General features: G+C 43.7%; 1 protein-coding gene across 4 annotated transcripts in view; it reads right to left on the bottom strand.

Annotated features, from left to right (window-relative positions):
• The window catches only part of DOCK9 (dedicator of cytokinesis 9), a 1074749-nt gene that overhangs the window by 712926 nt on the left and 344328 nt on the right, over window positions 1-17495 (bottom strand). For all 4 annotated transcript variants that reach the window (XM_033947591.1, XM_033947593.1, XM_033947592.1 and 1 more), the window contains exon 6: window positions 364-459. In XM_033947591.1, coding sequence (XP_033803482.1) covers window positions 364-459 — 96 coding nt within the window. The remainder of the gene's footprint in view (window positions 1-363; window positions 460-17495) is intronic.

The raw sequence follows: 17495 nt of genomic DNA, 5'->3' as shown, positions 1-17495 counted from the left end.
TCAAATATATGAATATATGTATATGAGAGGTGGGGAGGGAGGCGCCGATAAAATATTCAAAAAACAGCGAAATCAAGCAGCAAGTGGATGGAACTTCTGAAAAGGCAACATACAAACCCATATAAACCTAATATTTCATACCTAGCTTCACACAGAATCTGAAGTCAAATATTTAGTTAAACCTCAATTTCAAAATTTATATTCAATGAAATTAACTGCACTGTGCGATGAAATTCTTAGGTGTTGGAGCTTGAAATATGGGATGGGGGACCGTATTTGCAATTTGTGAATATCATGAAGGGAAAGCTGCAATTGTAATCCATTATTACATTCCTTCAAGGATAAGGCTCTGAAGTGGCTTACCCGCATTGTTACACTGATGGCACTGTTCATATTGCCCTTGTACAGCCAACCCTGTTTTGTAATTCCACCTTTTTGAGATCCCAAAGATGCTGCATCCTGTAACAGAATCAAAACATACATCTCAATACAGTGCAAAACAACTTTCTCTGAGAACATAAACTTTGCAAACCCAGGTAAAAACTTCATAACCTAGCAACTGAGAAGTTAGTTCTCTCTCAATGGAATGAGTTTGGGGGGGTTTTTTTGGGAGGGGAATATTTTACATTCAAAGGAAGCAGGACTTCAACATGGCTTTAGTACTGAAACAGTCCTTGCAGCTTTACCGAGTGAAATTTATGCCATCTTGGATAGTGGTCTGATTGTTCTAACTGTATCTCTAGATCTTGTGTCTGCATTTGATTTGGTTGATCATGAAGATTTTACTTATTCATTTGGAAGCTTGTGGTTTAGAAGGGAAGGTCTTACAATTGTTTGAATCCTTTTTGATTGGATGCTCTTATGCTGGCCACTTGAGGGACATCTCAGAATCTTCTTGTTATATCATCTTTAAAATTGATGAACATGTTGCGCTCCAATAATTTTGCTGTCACTGCCCCTACTCTCTGGAATTCATTGCCCACTTATTTGCGCAATGAGTCCAATCTAAAACAATTTAAAACAAAACTAAAAACATTCTTGTTCCAGGACGCCTTTGGATAAAAACTGTCCTTTTAAGGACATTTTAGATTAAATTTTAGATTAAATTGATAATTCTTCCCCTAACCTATTGTATTTTCCTTTTATGTTGCTCTTTTCTTTCACGATTGTAGTTCTTCCCCACTCCCCTATTGTTTGAATTAAGTCCATATGTTTATCAGTGTTTTGTTATGACACTTGGGCCCTGATTCTCTAAAAGTGCGTCCCGATTTTAGGCAGCTGTAGACATCCTACAGCTGTCTAATCAGCCAATCGGGATGCACGTTTTAAAAAAAAAAAAAAATGCTCCCCAGGCAGGACTGAAGGCGCCTCCGGGAGCCTAGGGAGACCTGCAAGATGCCTAAGCTCGTCTAAGGGCCTTAGGCGGGCCTTAGGCTGAACCTAGGCGGCCCTACGCGTCTCCCTAGCAGATGAGAAGCTTAAAAATGTAGGCCAGCAAAATGCTGGTCTACATTGTAAGTAGACGCGGCCGCTATACTTATCGCGGCAAGGGATCTCTCTGCCGCTATAAGTATAGCGGGCCGTGGCCCCTGACCGATCACTGGCAGGAGGGTGCCCAAACCCTCCTGCCCGAAGACGCGCCCCCCTCCCCGACACTACCGACCGCCCCCCCCCCCGACACTACCGACCGCCCCCCCCCCCGACATTACCAATCCCCCCCCGACAATATCGGTCGCTGGCAGGAGGGTGCCCAATCCCTCCTGCCCGAAGACGCACCCCCCCCCGGCGCTAACAACCCCCACTCCACCAAACCTGTTCTTACAGATGGGTCTTGCACGTCGAGCAAGCAGGCACGCCTCGTCGAAATGAGGCGGGCCCGCCCCTTCCCGGCCCATCCCGCCGAAGCCTAAGGCCTGATTGGCCCAGGCTCTAGAAGCCTGGACCAATCAGGCCTTAGGCATAGCGGGTCCGCCCATCCCCACTTAATCTAAGGCCTGATTGGCCAATCAGACCTTAGACTTAGTAGGGATGGGCGGACCCGCTATTCCTAAGGCCTGATTGGTCCAGGCTTCTAGAGCCTGGGCCAATCAGGCCTTAGGCTTCGGCGGGATGGGCCGGGAAGGGGCGGGCCCGCCTCATTTCGACGAGGCGTGCCTGCTTGCTCGACGTGCAAGACCCATCTGTAAGAACAGGTTTGGTGGAGTGGGGGTTGTTAGCGCCGGGGGGGGTGCGTCTTCGGGCAGGAGGGATTGGGCACCCTCCTGCCAGCGACCGATATTGTCGGGGGGGGGATCGGTAATGTCGGGGGGGGCGGTCGGTAGTGTCGGGGGGGGCGGTCAGTAGTGTCGGGGAGGGGGGTGCGTCTTCGGGCAGGAGGGTTTGGGCACCCTCCTGCCAGTGATCGGTCAGGGGGCCACGGCCCGCTATACTTATAGCGGCAGAGAGATCCCTTGCCGCGATAAGTGTAGCGGGCCGTGTCTAATCTAACCCGATTCTCTAACCCGCGTCTGTAACATGGACGCCGGTTACAGAATCGGGGTTTAGTTTAGGCCAATTCTGAATAGGACGCCTCTCCCGGGCGTCCTATACAGAATCAGGGCCTAGGTGTCTTGCGAGCCTCGCCTTCAATATAGGCGGCCTGCCTGGGGAGCATTTTTTTTTTTAAAAACGTGCATCCCGATTGGCTGATTAGACAGCTGTAGGACGCCTACAGCTGCCTAAAATCGGGACGCACTTTTAGAGAATCAGGGCCTTGGTTTTTACCTAGTATCCCTTTTTTAACATGTATTTAAATAATTTTAGAGTGTACACCGCTTAGAATAATGATTAAGCGGTTTAAAAAGATTTTTAATAAACTTGAAACTTGATAGGCATTGCCATTTTAGAGCTGGTGCTGTCATTTCAATCATTGCATAATCTTTCACATGGAAGAAACTTCTGATTAATTAAAGCTACAGTCTCATCTAGTCATTGAGGCAGGTCTGGATTTAGGCTTACCTTCAAAATGCCAGAGTAAATAATGAATGGCTGATTAAAGTCAGGACTAATCAAGACTAGTTTACATAGTAACATACATAGTAGATGACGGCAGATAAAGACCCGAATGGTCCATCCAGTCTGCCCAACCTGATTCAATTTAAATTTTTTTTTTTTTTTTCTTCTTAGCTATTTCTGGGCAAGAATCCAAAGCTTTACCCGGTACTGTGCTTGGGTTCCAACTGCCAAAATCTCTGTTAAGACTTACTCCAGCCCATCTACACCCTCCCAGCCATTGAAGCCCTCCCCTGCCCATCCTCCACCAAACGGCCATACACAGACACAGACCATGCAAGTCTGCCCAGTAACTGGCCTAGTTCAATATTTAATATTATTTTCTGATTCTAAATCTTCTGTGTTCATCCCACGCTTCTTTGAACTCAGTCACAGTTTTACTCTCCACCACCTCTCTCGGGAGCGCATTCCAGGCATCCACTACCCTCTCCGTAAAGTAGAATTTCCTAACATTGCCCCTGAATCTACCACCCCTCAACCTCAAATTATGTCCTCTTTAAATTATGTGCTTCTTTAAAACTTTGCACTAGATAACCTTACCTGGTGCTACCTTCCTGTAGAAGTGGGCCAATGACTCTGCCTTTCTGCAAAATTTGGTGTGAATCATTGGTGATAATCTGACCAAACCCAGTAAAGCACATACTTCAAGTGAGAAACAGGGACTTGGGTAATTGCCTTCACTTCTTACATCTGTGGATATTGAACCTCTTGTTCTCCCAGAATACACATCTTCAGATTAACCATCAAAACAGCTTCCCGCAAACTCAACAGGTCATCTTGAACTTGGGTCAAGTGTGTCCGCCAGTCTGTACTGTATATCACAATGTCTATGTATGCTGATGCACGACATCCTTGGGGCCTTAAAAGTAGTCTGCCAAGTGCTGGAACATAGCAGGAGCCCTTATTTATTTAAATTTATATCCAGTCCTCCCAGGAGAACTCAGAATGGGTTACAAATTTACATACATAATAAAACATAACAGGGTATACATAATAAAGCATAACAAAATATACAGTTATGTGAAAAAATTAGGACACCCCATGAAATATTCAGTTCTTTCTTAAGAAATGTTCAAATATCGATGTTGTCAGCCCAGCCTTACATTGCTAGCTGTCAGCATTTTTGTTGGCCTAACCAAGTCAGCAGAGGCCTATGGGACATTATATCAATCTGAATCTGGAATGTTGATGCAGATAGATCCTAAATGCTCCTGCACAGAATTCACATACATTAAGCATCCAGCCAGACTGGATTTAACGGACTGCTCGAAGGGAGGGGGTGTCCGTTATATGCGAGTGTCCGGAAAATCTGAATGCATGCTAAATACATTACATTAGTGATTTCTATTCCGCCAATGCCTTACGGTTCAAGGCGGATTACATCACAGTTATCAAGAATTACATAAAAGTTTACAGGAATAGCATAAGAGATGTTATAATAGTTACTTAAGAAGTACCAAATAGTTGTCGAGATCTTAAGGTGATAAATGTTGGGTAATAAGAATTACCAAAGAGTTGTCGAGATCTTAGGGTGATAAAATGGGTAATTAGAGGCATTTTAGAATTCGTTGGGTAGTTAGAAGCACATTAGAGTATATTAAGGGTATAGAGAGGGTAGGTGGGGTTTGGGTAGGACTGGCAGTGCTAGATGGGTTTTATGTATTTTTTGATGAGTATGGTTTTAGTATCTTTCTTGAAGGTTTTGTAGTCTGTGGTCGATGACAATAGAATGGTAATTTGTCTGTCCAGTTTAGCTGCTTGGCAGGCTATTAGGTTATCATACAGTTTTTTTCGTTTGACATTTTTGGATGATGGGTGTGTGAATAGTGAGTGGGTTCTCCTGTGCCTGGTTGAGGAGGACTGAGTTAGTCGGTTATTCCAGTAGGTTGGGCTTTCTCCGTTAATAGCCTTGAAAAGTAGGCAGTAGAATTTGAAGTGTACTCTTGCTTGTATTGAAAGCCAGTGTGAGTCATGGTATGCTTCTGTGATATGGTCATATTTTTTCAGTGAGTAGATGAGTCTTAGGGCTGTATTTTTTATTGTTTTATCATGGTCGCTGGGCATGGGAGGTATAGTATGTTGCAGTACTCTATTAGTCCAAGGATAAGAGATTGTACCAAAAGTAGGAACTGTTTCCTGTCAAAGAATTTTCGGATTTGTCTTAGATTTCTCATGGTCACGAACGATGCTTTTATTACTTTGTTGATTTGTGGTTGCATGGTACAGCCTCTGTCAATTATTACTCCCAGAAGTTTTAGTGTGGGTTGAATGGGGTATGACAGTGTTCTTCAACCTTTTTACACCCGTGGACCGGCAGAAATAAAAGAATTATTTTGTGGACCGGCAAATTAATAGGACTAAAATTTAAAACCCCCATTTACGCTCCATTTCCGTGAGCTCGGTCCCCGCAAACCATCTGATCCCATCTGCACAAGCCGCAATTATGATTTTATATTGAACGTATTTTATTAAAGTATAAAAAGAAACAATATTCTGAACAATTGTGATTTTATAAATACAAATATACAGAGCACGGACCAACAAAACCCCTGTCTCCCCTCCCCTTCACATATATCCCCTCTACTATCAAGAAAACTGAACAAGCCAAGTTCATAGAAATATCATGCTAACAGAATACTGCAGTCCCCAGTTATGTCTCTAGCAGATATATATTTCAAATCTGATATATTCTAATCACAAAATAGAAATAAAATTATTTGTTTCTACCTTTTGTTGTCTCTGGTTTCTGCTTTCATCTTCTTTTCACTCTCTTCCTTCCAGCGTCTGCCCTCTCTGTCTCTTCAATCTAGCATCTGCCCCTTCCATCTACTGTCTGACTTCTCCCCCTTCCATATGGTATTTGTCTCTCTCCTTTTTACACGATTCACTCCAGCTTCACTGCTCTCTTCATTTTTATCTCTCCTACACCAGATCTAGCATCTTTGTCCCTCTCAATTTCTCTGCTGACCCTCCCTTCCCATCTCATTCCTATCTCTCCCCTTCCCCTCCTCTAATCTCCCTGCAAGCTGTTTCATTCCTTTTTTCTTCTCCCTTCCCTCCTCCCCCTGTCCAGCAGTAACTCTCTTCCTTTTCCTTTCCCTCCTCCCCTCCCAGCAGCATCTCTCCTTCTCCCTCCCTCCAGGTCCAGTAGCAGCTGTCCCTTTTCCCCCCTTGCCCAGCAGCTTCCCAGACTCCTTTCCCTCCTCCCCTCCCAGCAGCATCTCTCCTTCTCCCTCTCCAGGTCCAGTATCAGCTGTCCCTTTTTTCCCCCTTACCCAGCAGCTTCCCAGACTCCTTTCCCTCCCCCTCCCAGCAGCATCTCTCCTTCTCCTTCTCCAGGTCCAGTAGCAGCTGTCCCTTTTTTTTTCCACCATGCCAGCAGCTTTCTCCCCTCCCAGCAACTCTCCTTACTTACCAGCACTGCGATTCAGTAAGGCAGCCTCGGTTCCTTTGTTGGGTCGCACCGCCTCTGAGGAAAGCAGAAGTTGCATCATCAGAGTCGGCCCGACTCAGCAAAAGCTCCAAGGCTTCCTTCCTGAATCGCTGCACTTGTAAGGAGAGCCGCTGGGAGGGAAGAAAGCACAGTCGGAGGCTCCCCATTCTATCTCCAGCCCTGCGCTCCTCGATCATGCCGGTCCTGCGCGGACCGGCAGGAAATTGAAGAAGTTAATCTCGCTGGTCCTATGCGGACCGGCAGGAATTTTCTGCGGACCGTCACCGGTCCGCGGACCAGCGGTTGAAGAACTGTGGGGTATGAGATCGAGTTTATTACTAGATTTGTTAAGGTTGGAGTTTTGTTGTTTTCTAGGAGGATGAAGTTTGTTTTGTCAGGGTTAAGTTTTAATTTGTGCTCTGTCATCCATGTTGCTACTGTTTCAAGTGTTCTGTGTATTGTGCTTATCATGGTGGGTTCTGGATGGTCGAAGGGGAGGAGAATAGTGATGTAATCTACATAACTGTATGAAGTTATACCATGTTTGTCTAGGTAGGAACTGAGGGAGGCTATGTATATATTGAATAGTGTGGGTGATAGGGGTGATCCTTGGGGAACTCCGCAGGGGTTGGACCATTGTTCTGATTATTCTTGCTTTGTTTTAACCCTGTAGGTTCTGGATTGTAGGAAGCCTTTGAACCATGCAAGTACCTTGCCTGAGATTCCTATGGAGATTTCTATGGAGTCTAGAGTTTGTAGAGGAATGTCGTGATCTACCAGGTTGAAGGCTGCAGAGAGATCTAGTTGTAGGAGCAGGATTTTCTTGCCTGTACAGAGGTATTGTCTGGCAGTGTCCATTAGTGTTCCTAGTAGGGTCTCCGTGCTGTAGTTGGCTCTGAAGCCAGACTGTGTGGGGTGGAGTAAGTTGTGATTATCTAGATATGAGGTTAAAGTTTTGGCTACGAGGCCTTCCATCAGCTTGACATACAGTGGGATTGAGGCTATGGGTCTGTAGTTGGATGGTTGGTCCGTTGCTCCTTTGGGGTCTTTTAATATCGGAGTTATGATGATTTCACTGAGTTCTTGTGGGAAATAACCCTCTAGTAGTAAAGAATGTATTCATTATAGAAGCAGGGAACGAAATAATGTACTTGAGGTTTTCAGTAGGTATGGGGAGCAATGGTTAAGGTCGCAGGCTGCATGGCTGTATTTATTATATAGATTGTTGAAGTCTGACCATTGTATGGTGGGAAATGGGACCAGGTTCTATCTGCTGCGACTGGTTCTTTTTCTGTGGGGGGGAAATGATGTCTCTATGTGTGTGGGTTCCGTTGAATGAGGCTCTGATGTTTGAGATCTTGTTTTTGAAGTATGTGGCTAAGAGGGTGGCTGAAGGAGGGGGGAGTTGCTATTGGCTATGTAGGGTGTGGTGTCTGTGAGATTTTTTAGGAACTGGAATAGCTTTTTTGTGTCTTAGGGTCCTTCTCCTATTTGTTTTGAGTAGTATGTCTTTCTTTTTTCTTTCAGTTTTTGTTTGTATTTTCAGTTTGTTACTATCCATGCTGTTTTTGTGGATTCTTGGCTGCTTTTTCTCCATTTTCTTTCTAGTTGTCTGCATTGTCTTTTGAGTTGGAGTAGTTCATTGTTGAACCATATAAGTACTGCAACTCTGGACGAACTAGCACTAGAAAAACCCAAAACCAAAATCCACAGAAAATCAGATGAGTAGTTTGTTGTCGAACCACTTGTCTGATTTTCTGTGGATTTTGGTTTTGGGTTTTTCTGGTACTTGTTCGTCCAGGATTGCAGTACTTAGAAGGTTCCAATTTGAGATGAAGTCTTTAGGTGTGTAATATTGGATTATGGTGTTTGTTTTTGTCCAGAATGTGGTGGGATCTATATGTTTGCGTGAGTTGTAAGTTGTTTGTTGAGTAGTTGGAATGTTTTTGTTACTGATCCAATTGATTTCCAAGGAGTATGTGTAGTGATCAGACATGTTGGGACATATAGGCTGCGATGTCTAGTCCTTTTTTGTGTGTGGTTTGAGGATCTAAGATTTTATATGTTAAGGCTTCGAGATATGCTAGTAAGGTTTCTACATTTTTGCAGGATTGGATTTCGAGGTGGAGGTTGAGGTCTCCTAGAAATAGGTTGTCATTAGAGAGTTTCGATAAATAAATTCTTAAAATATTTGTTTAGCTGTGCTCCAGTTACTTGGGGTTATGTAGCATAGAATGCATGTTAGCAGTGTTCCTTTAAGTGATGTGCTTGAAAGTTGACAGGCTAGTAAATCCATGTATTGGTTGGCCGTTTTGTCTTGTATTTTTAGGTTTATGATGTTTCTGGCTATGATGGCAATTTCTCCTCCTCTTTTATTTTCTCTGTGGACTAATGTTAATTTGTGGCTTTTCGGGCAAACTTCAGTTATTCTGGGGTCCGTGTCAGAGGTAAGCCAGATCTCTGTGAGGAAAAGGCAATCTAGGTTATCTTCTTCTATCCAGTTTTTTATGCGGTCTGTTTTAGGGCCTATGGCTCTGATGTTCAAATATGCACACTTGAGAGTGGTGTATTCTATTGGTACGTTGTGAGCTGTTTTTTGATCATTGGTGGGGTTGGGTTTTTTTTTTTTTGTTTTGTATGGGTTTGTTGGTTTTCTACTTGTTGCTTTAGGGGAGGGTTGGTATGTGTAAGACTGATGGTTTGAGTTTCTGTCTATTGTGAGATGCCAGTTTGGTTGGGTAATTCCTTTGGAGTTTGCTATGATTGGTATTGGATATACCGTATTTGCCGGCGTATAAGACGACTTTTCAGTACCTTAAAATCCTCCCCAAAGTCGGGGGTCGTCTTATACGCCGGGTACTGTTTAAATGCCCTTACTTTACATGCCCTAACATCTCCTTCCTTACCTCCTTACGGTGCTTACGGTACTAGTAAACCTGCCGGGACATCAGCGGGGCCATGGCGGGACATCAGTGTGACAAGGGTGCCAGCTCCTTCATCCTGCGCAGCGGGAAGCAGCGGCGCTCTGGCCCCACCCCTTTTCTCTTTACTACGTCTCTCGCACATGCGGCCGTGTGTGGAGTCTAGCCCTTAAGGAAGTTGCGGGGGCGAACAGGAGGCTTTTGAAGGCTTTTAAAGGGAAACTGTCATGCCAGCAAACTTGCTAGGGACTTGCCCGGCACTTGCTCTCTCCCTCTATGTGTTATCTTCCTTCTATCATTGACAGTTTCAGTTTGGTTAACAGTTTAGAAAACAAATAGCATGGCAGCTCCCATGGGTTTATTGTTCTATTCAGCTTTAGTGAATTAATTAAAATTGTTAAAATAAATTCTGATGTTCTTTTAAGTTTTATTTGTTGTGCAGAAGGTGTGCGGAAGAAGGGGTAGTCTTATATGGCGAGTATATAACAAACTCTATATTTTAACTGTAAAAGTTGGGGGGTCGTCTTATACGCCCAGTCGTCTTATACGCCGGCAAATACGGTATATTGTTTGCAGTTGCTTTCCAGTCAGTTAGGAGCAGGAGTATCAGAAGGATTGCTTGTGTATAATTTGGAGATGTGGTTCTCATGGTGGTACTGAGTGTGGTGATCATTGTACCTAACATATTTAGTTCGGTATGGGTTTGAGGAGTTAATCAATTCTAATACATTAATCAATTTTAATATATTGAGTTTCTAATCTAATATTATTCTGTCTTCTAATGGTAATAGTTTCAAATCTACTATATGTCTGTTATCTAGTGGTAATAGTTTGCATTAGTCAGACTTTTAAATTCTGTAAACATTAGCTTTAAACTTTTAGATTCAACAAATATTTAACAAGCTATTAAAATTTTTAAATTTTTAAACTTTTAGAATTTTTTTTTTTAAGAGATATAACAGGTTGTTATACTTATCAGGTGGTTTTGGTATCAGTCTTTCTGTTTATTTTCAGATTTTTCCGTCTTTCCACTCAGTCTCTTCGCAGAAGCGAGTACCTGCCTTGTTAGATCTGCCGAGGTTAGAACTGTGGGGACTAATCTATCTGTGAGAGATAGGAGGTCTAGGCCGAGATTATTCAAATCCGTCGCTTCACAAATCTGTCACTTCACAAAGGGCGTACTAAGGCCTTCATCATTTGCCTTCTCCAGCGCACCGAACGGCTGTGTGTCGTTGGCGCTGCTGAATTTAAAGAAGCCCCCGCTGGTTCAGGGGAGGGGCGGATCGATTCCCACGCCCTGCAGGATCGGGCTCCTGCCTCTCTCTGCCTGCCTGCCCGCCGGTTTCGGTGCGGGGAAAGGCAGTTCCCGCTGGTGCTGCTGAATTTAAAGAAGCCCCCGCTGGTTCGGGGGAGGGGGCGGATCAATTCACATGCCCTGCAGGATCGGGCTTCTGCCTCTCTCTGCCTGCCTGCACTGTATTGCAGCACACAATGAGTCAGGTTTATTCTCGGATTGGCCGAAAAAAGTTTCTAATGTCACTTGCCTTTTAGAACATTGTTTTTTATTAATTATAACTTTTCTGAAATTTCGGAAATGAGAATAATATTGTTGCAACTCAGGTTTTAACGATGAGTCAATAAACGAAACCAAGTCATCTAGATGACTTCTTACTTGACTGTTTCATTCTTTTTATTGTAGGCTCTTCATCACTCTCGTCATCTGTCATTTTTTGGTTCATAACTTCTTCAGCTATCTCACTCTCTGACATAATTAGATAACCAGGATCACCCTCTTCTTCTTCCAGCCATTCTAGTAGAGCTTCTTTTGTTGTATTAATTTTTTCCTGCATTTTTCATCGTTGTATAAAAATCTTCAACTTCAAATCCATTGAACTGCATTTCGCTCTCGATGTTATTTAGAAGTTTATTCCACCCGTTTCACACTTCACCACCTTCCACGTGGCTGCAAAATTATATATAGCTGATTTGATGTTATATTTTTTAAGATTTTGCAAAGTGCGTTCCCCTCTGATGTCTCTTTCTCCGGTTTCATCTTCCAACACCACCTCTTCTTGCAAAAAAATGTTTCTTGTATATCCTCTTGGTTGCCAAAATAACTCCCTGGTCCATAGGCTGGAGAATAGATGATGTTGTTTTTTTTTTTTTTTTTAAGAAACATGCTTTTATTTTCCCATCCTGACCAAATAATTTTTTCAGAAGGATGTGCTGGTGCATTGCCAAGTATTAACAGTGCTTTGATGGATAATTTTTCCACTTGGAACCTCTTAACTTTTGGCACAAAATGTTCAAAAAACCATGTCGTAAAAATACTTGATGTAAACCAAGCTTTTTTTAGAATTATTGTAAATTGCAGGTAATTTATTCATGCAGTCTTTCAACGCTCTTAGATGACATGATTTGCCAACAATCACTGGTTCTAATTTATGAGAACAAAACAAAAAAAAGGACATTTAAAATATTTAATCCCTTAAACTGACAGAGGTGATCAGAACCAATAAAGGTGGTAAGAAAATCATAAACAGGGATAAGCCCCTAAATGCGCTTTCCAGAGTCTATCATTGCACCATCTTTTTTTGCCAGAGAAAAAGTTTTTACTGTGTCAAACGAAATAGAATATTCAATCTCTTAAATATAAATGTTTTCAATTTATGAACTGCAAAACTATAACTTAACTTAAATGTAGCCAAAAAAGAAGTCTCAAAAGTTGTCTCATTGCAGCGTGTACTGGCGGTTTCTGACGTGTTTCGCCGGTGGCTTCTTCAAAGAACCCACTCTCACTGGCTGTTAAACAGTGGAAAACTTCTCCCTTGCTATCCTCTCACAGTTGCTTCATTTCCGGTTTGCTAATTTATGAGAACCATCAGCATTCACACAAGTAGGGCGGAGATTTGTTCTTTGCTTAATTTGCTGACAGAAACAGTTCTTTCTGTTTTAGAAGCTTGGGTATTTTCTGGGGCTTGGATATTTTCTGTCAGTGAATGCCAGAACAAACTGATCTCATCTGCATTATAAAGTTGACATTTCAATAAATTTTCCTCTTCTATTAGATTGGATAATTTCTTATGAAACCGTTTGATCTCTTCTGTCGGCGCACTGAATGCTTTGCCATAAGTCCATTTATTCATGATTCCATGTCTCTTGCGAAATCTCCACAACCACCCACCACTAATTTTTATTTCAATGTTCATATGCGTAGCTAATGTCTTTGCTGCAGATTGCAATTCAACTCCCCACACATTTACACCACAGGATCGTTGCTGAACATACCACTTTATTATAGCATCTTCCAGCGAAAACTCTTGGGCCCTTTTTAAGATTTTTTTCTCGGCCAAGTGTTAGAATCCACATCATTGGAAAAAGCCAATTTTTTCAGCTTTTCTTTTGCTTTGCGAATATCCAATACCGTTTATTTTTAGACACCATATTCCTCACAAATTCATACCACAGATACGCCCAATTCCACTTTCTCGATGAGATCCAATTTTTGTTTTATACTCAAGTTTGCGCGTTTTCATTTTTTATCCATGACTAAGCTTTGTCTTAATTCACTGCCAGAAACGGAAAGGCTGTTTGAGAAACAGTGCACATGCTCGGCCTTCTTGCCCGGAAGTGCTTGGTGACAGTTATAAGGTCCATTAAATCCGAAGTTCAGAAAATCGAGGGTTCACTGTAATTCCATCTACCATTCCTGCAAAGTCACACCTTCCTTATCAATTAAATTAACCATTGTTTCAAACAGTTTACAAATTATAAACAGAAAAATACTGGGAAATACAATAGATTCTATTTTTAGAATAAGACTCTAACCTATAAAAGCCTTCTCTCTGCAACACCCCTCTTTCTCTCTCTCTCCGGACCCTTGGTTGGCCCCCCTCTCTCTGAACGCTTGTTTCTCTCACTCTCTCTTTGCCCTCACAGCACCTATTCAGGAAATTGTGTTTTCTCTCTCATTCACAAGAATACAGAAGCAACTACATAATAGAATATTTTTCTGTACATTATTAGTATCTTTATAAACATTGTCTTTCTGTAATATTAAGCCTATTTTTGCACAATATATTCTTTATGCAATCATTCTTGGCTGTCATTGTCATTCATTTCACTTCCTACTGAACCTTCTATGAGAGTATTGAAACCGGGACCAGGCGGATTGTAAGGCCGCCACATTATATCATTGGGGGCTTGTTTGCTTCAACATCACCCCTCCAAAACCTTACATTTTGGGTGGGAGCTCATCCTTACAGATGTCAAATCTTTTTTTTTTATTTACTTCTGGAAAAAGAAAGTGATGTAATTGCAGGTAAACAAAAATTTTCCTTGATTTACTCATGAAACAAAAAATATCCACAAAAATTTGTATTCTGAGGAATAAATTAGGACACCCCCATATATCCTCCCACTTAAAGTGGCTCAAATCACACACAGGTGTATTACATCAGGTGCACATGATTATTACATTGTTACTCAGCATTTTGAAGGAGGTTTGCCCTACTTAACCTCAGACATTTAGTTTGGAGTAGAGAGTTGCACGGGGACAGAAATCTTACCCATCCCCACCCGTCCCCGCCAAAATCCCACCCGTCCCCCACCTGTCCCCACGAGGAATCACCTCCGTCCCCACCCGTCCCTATAAACTTCAGAAATAGTTATTTATTTTAATTATGCTACTGAATTAAAGTCTCTGGTAGAGAAGCTCATTTTCTTTTCCTGCCTACAGCATGAACATGTAGCCAACCGGAAGTCTTCTCCCGGCGTCAGAGATGACGTCAGAGGAAAGGCTTTGTGTCAATCACGTGCAGGGCCTATTTGGAAATACTGAGCGCCCATGAGCTTGTGTCCTGAAAACTTTCTTTGCACGGCAGATCCGTTTGGTCTCCACAAGCCACAGAACTGAGGATTTCTCCCCCCAAGTTTTGTGTTTTTTTTTGCAGTGATTTTTTGCTCCGATTCATCAGCCATGCCTGTCCCTGGCATCTGGCACCGTCTGGTCTCTCCGCTGCTGCCCTTCCTGAAATGTTGGGTGGCGTGCCAGTTCCACGGGGAAAGGGGCATCTACATCCAGGACCACGGCTTCTGCCAGCCCATCTCCATCCCCCTGTGCATGGATATCGCCTATATATTGAGCATTTTTCCATAACTGGCATCATCAAAATAAAGCAATAAAAGCCCAAACAAATCAAGTATGGTTGGGTTTCAGGCTAGAAAATTCTCTGGTGCCTTTCCAGTTACTGTTACCTGGTAATTAACTGGAACTGCTGGGCCACAAGAACAAGGAGGACGCTGGCCTGGAGGTGCACCAGTTCTACCCGCTGGTGAAGGTGCACTGCTCATCAGAGCTCAAGTTTTTCCTCTGCTCCATGTACACTCTGGTGTGCATGGTGCAGGAGCAGGCCACCCCGCCATGCTGGTCCATCTGCGAACGGGTGCAGCAGGGATGAACACATTCGGCTTCCAGTGGGCAGAACCATTCGGAAGATGGGAAGGGGGGGGTAGGTGATGCTCTCCACCAAAGAACTCCCACACTTTCAATTGCCAACCACTGCCCACCAAAGAGACCAAGTCATACACATTTGACTGCCTTCACCCTTTAAGCACCCCTCTTCACCTTGTGGTCTACCATCTCACCCTGTGGTTTTCCATCTCTTCCCAGCTTGCCATCCAACACAGCCACTTTAATCTCATTCCCTCCCCCCTCCAATCCTAACTTCTTATTCATGCCTGAAATCACCCGCCGTTTTTCTTCTCCAGCACCCCGCCCCCTCCAATACCACTTCTTGCCTTGGCTCTCCCTCTGCCCTGCCGGAGAAACAGCAGAAAAGGCATCAGAGGGAGCGAGAGACTGGAGAAAGACAGTTGTGTGGAACAGGTTGGAAGAACTAGGGGGGGGGGGTTGTTGAACTGCTGGTGGGACAGAGGTTGAGGGTTTGGATTTGAGAGAGAGGGGGAGATACCCAAACGGGGAGTGAGCTATTGCCTGTTTGCCTCCTTGTGTTGAGATCTGCCTGGAGGAAGAACTCAGAACCCATCCTTGAAAAGCTTTTAAGGAGAGCTTCTAACTCACCCTATCCCCCAAACGCAGTTTGCCATAAGCTTTGAGTCTTTCTAGTAAAAGGCGTCTCCACCACCGCTCCCCGGCTCTACTGAGCGTTCAAGTACACCACCTCCGACCAGCCTTTCCACTGCTCACTGGTGCTCAAGGTTCCCACCTACCTCAACTACTGGTTCTTGGAGGAGAAGGACTGCGCGGCCCTCCACAAGGCTGCCAGAGGCGACAGCTATGTGTTCTTCAGCCAGAAAGAGAACTGCCCGCTACCCTGCACGTGACTGACGTGGAGCCTTCTCTCCGACGCCTGCTCTGACATCGGGGGTTAGACTTCCGGTTAGCTATGTGTGCGAGCAGGTAGGAAAAGAAGAGGAGCCTCTCGCTGCCTCCAACCCTGCGGGATCCCCAAGACCATGAGGGGCGTCCCCACGGGATTCCCGCGACCCGAGGAGGCGTCCCCACGGGATCTCTGCGACCTGAGGGGGGAACCCACGGGATCCCCGTGACCCGAGGGGGGAACCCACGGGATCCCTGTGACCCGAGAGGGGAACCCACGGGATCTCTGTGACCCGAGGGGGGAACCCAAGGGATCCCTGCGGGATTCCCGTCATCCCCGTTCCCGTGCAGCTCTCTAGTTTGGAGTGCGCATGACTGCTGCGGTGAGAGAGTGAATACCATGGTGAGATCAAAAGAGCTGTCTGAAGAAAGAAGATTGTAGCAGCTTATAAGTCTGGTAAGGGATTTAAAAAGATCTCAAAAGAATTTGACATTAGCCATTCCACGGTCCAGAAAATAGTATACAAGTGGAGGACTTTCCAAACAACTGCTAACATGCCCAAGTCTGGCCGTCCAAGCAAGCTGACCCCAAGAGCAGACCGCATGATGCTAAAAGAAGTCTCCAAAACCCCTAAAATATCATCACAGGACCTACAGCAGGCTCTTGCTACTGATGATTTGAAAGTGCATGCCTCTACAATCAGAAAAAGACTGCACAAATTTAACTTGCATGGGAGGTGTGCAAGGAGGAAACCTTTGATCTCTAAGAGAAACATCAAGGCCAGAATGAAGTTTCAGAGAGTATGTACACAAACACCAGGACTTCTGGAATAGTGTTCTATGGACCGATGAGTCTAAAATTGAATTATCTGGACACCAGAAAAGAGGGCATGTTTGGCATACATCAAATACAGCATTCCAGGAAAAGAACCTAATACCAACTGTGAAGCATGAAGGTGGAAGTGCCATGGTTTGGGGATGCTTTGCAGCAGCAGGACCTGGCCAGCTCACCATCATAGAATTCACTATGAATTCTACTGTGTATCAGAGTGTGCTTGAGGAACATGTGAGACTATCTGTAAGAAAATTAAAGCTGAAATAGAACTGGACCCTGCAATACGACTATGACCCAAAACATACCAGTAAATCCACCAAGAATTGCCGAGTCAAAGCCCTGATCTTAATCCCATTGAGAAACTGTGGGGTGATTTCAAACAGGCTATATTGAGGCGTAGGCCAAACTTTCCTCAGACCATGTCAGAGATTGGTAGATGGCTACAAGAAGCATCTCACTGAAGTTATTTCAGCCAAAGGAGTAACACTAGCTATTAGGGTGTCCTAATTTATTCCTCAGCTAGAATACACATTTTTGTAGATATCCTTTGTTTCATGAGTAAATCAAGGAAAATTTTTGTTGTTTACCTGCAATTACATCACTTTCTTTTCCAGAGGTAAATAAAATATTTGACATCGATATGTGAACATTTCTTAAGAAAGAACTGAATATTTCATGGTGTGTCCTACTTTTTTCACATGACTGTACAAAATAAGGTATAACTGGGTTTACATAAAGTAGAACAGGGGATAGTATAGCATGACAGTACATGTTAGGTCATGGCATGATAGGAGAATACATAGAGGAGCATGATATTAATCAAAAATCATGGCAATAGAATACGACATAACAAGACCTCATACAGCATTCGGTAGTGATGAGTTTGGTATGACATTGCGGTAATATGAAGCCCAA

This window comes from Geotrypetes seraphini, chromosome 6, assembly GCF_902459505.1.
Source record: "Geotrypetes seraphini chromosome 6, aGeoSer1.1, whole genome shotgun sequence".
NCBI lineage: Eukaryota > Metazoa > Chordata > Amphibia > Gymnophiona > Dermophiidae > Geotrypetes > Geotrypetes seraphini.
The sequence above is the reverse complement of the archived record's forward strand: the minus strand, read 5'-3'. Positions and strand labels throughout refer to the sequence as shown.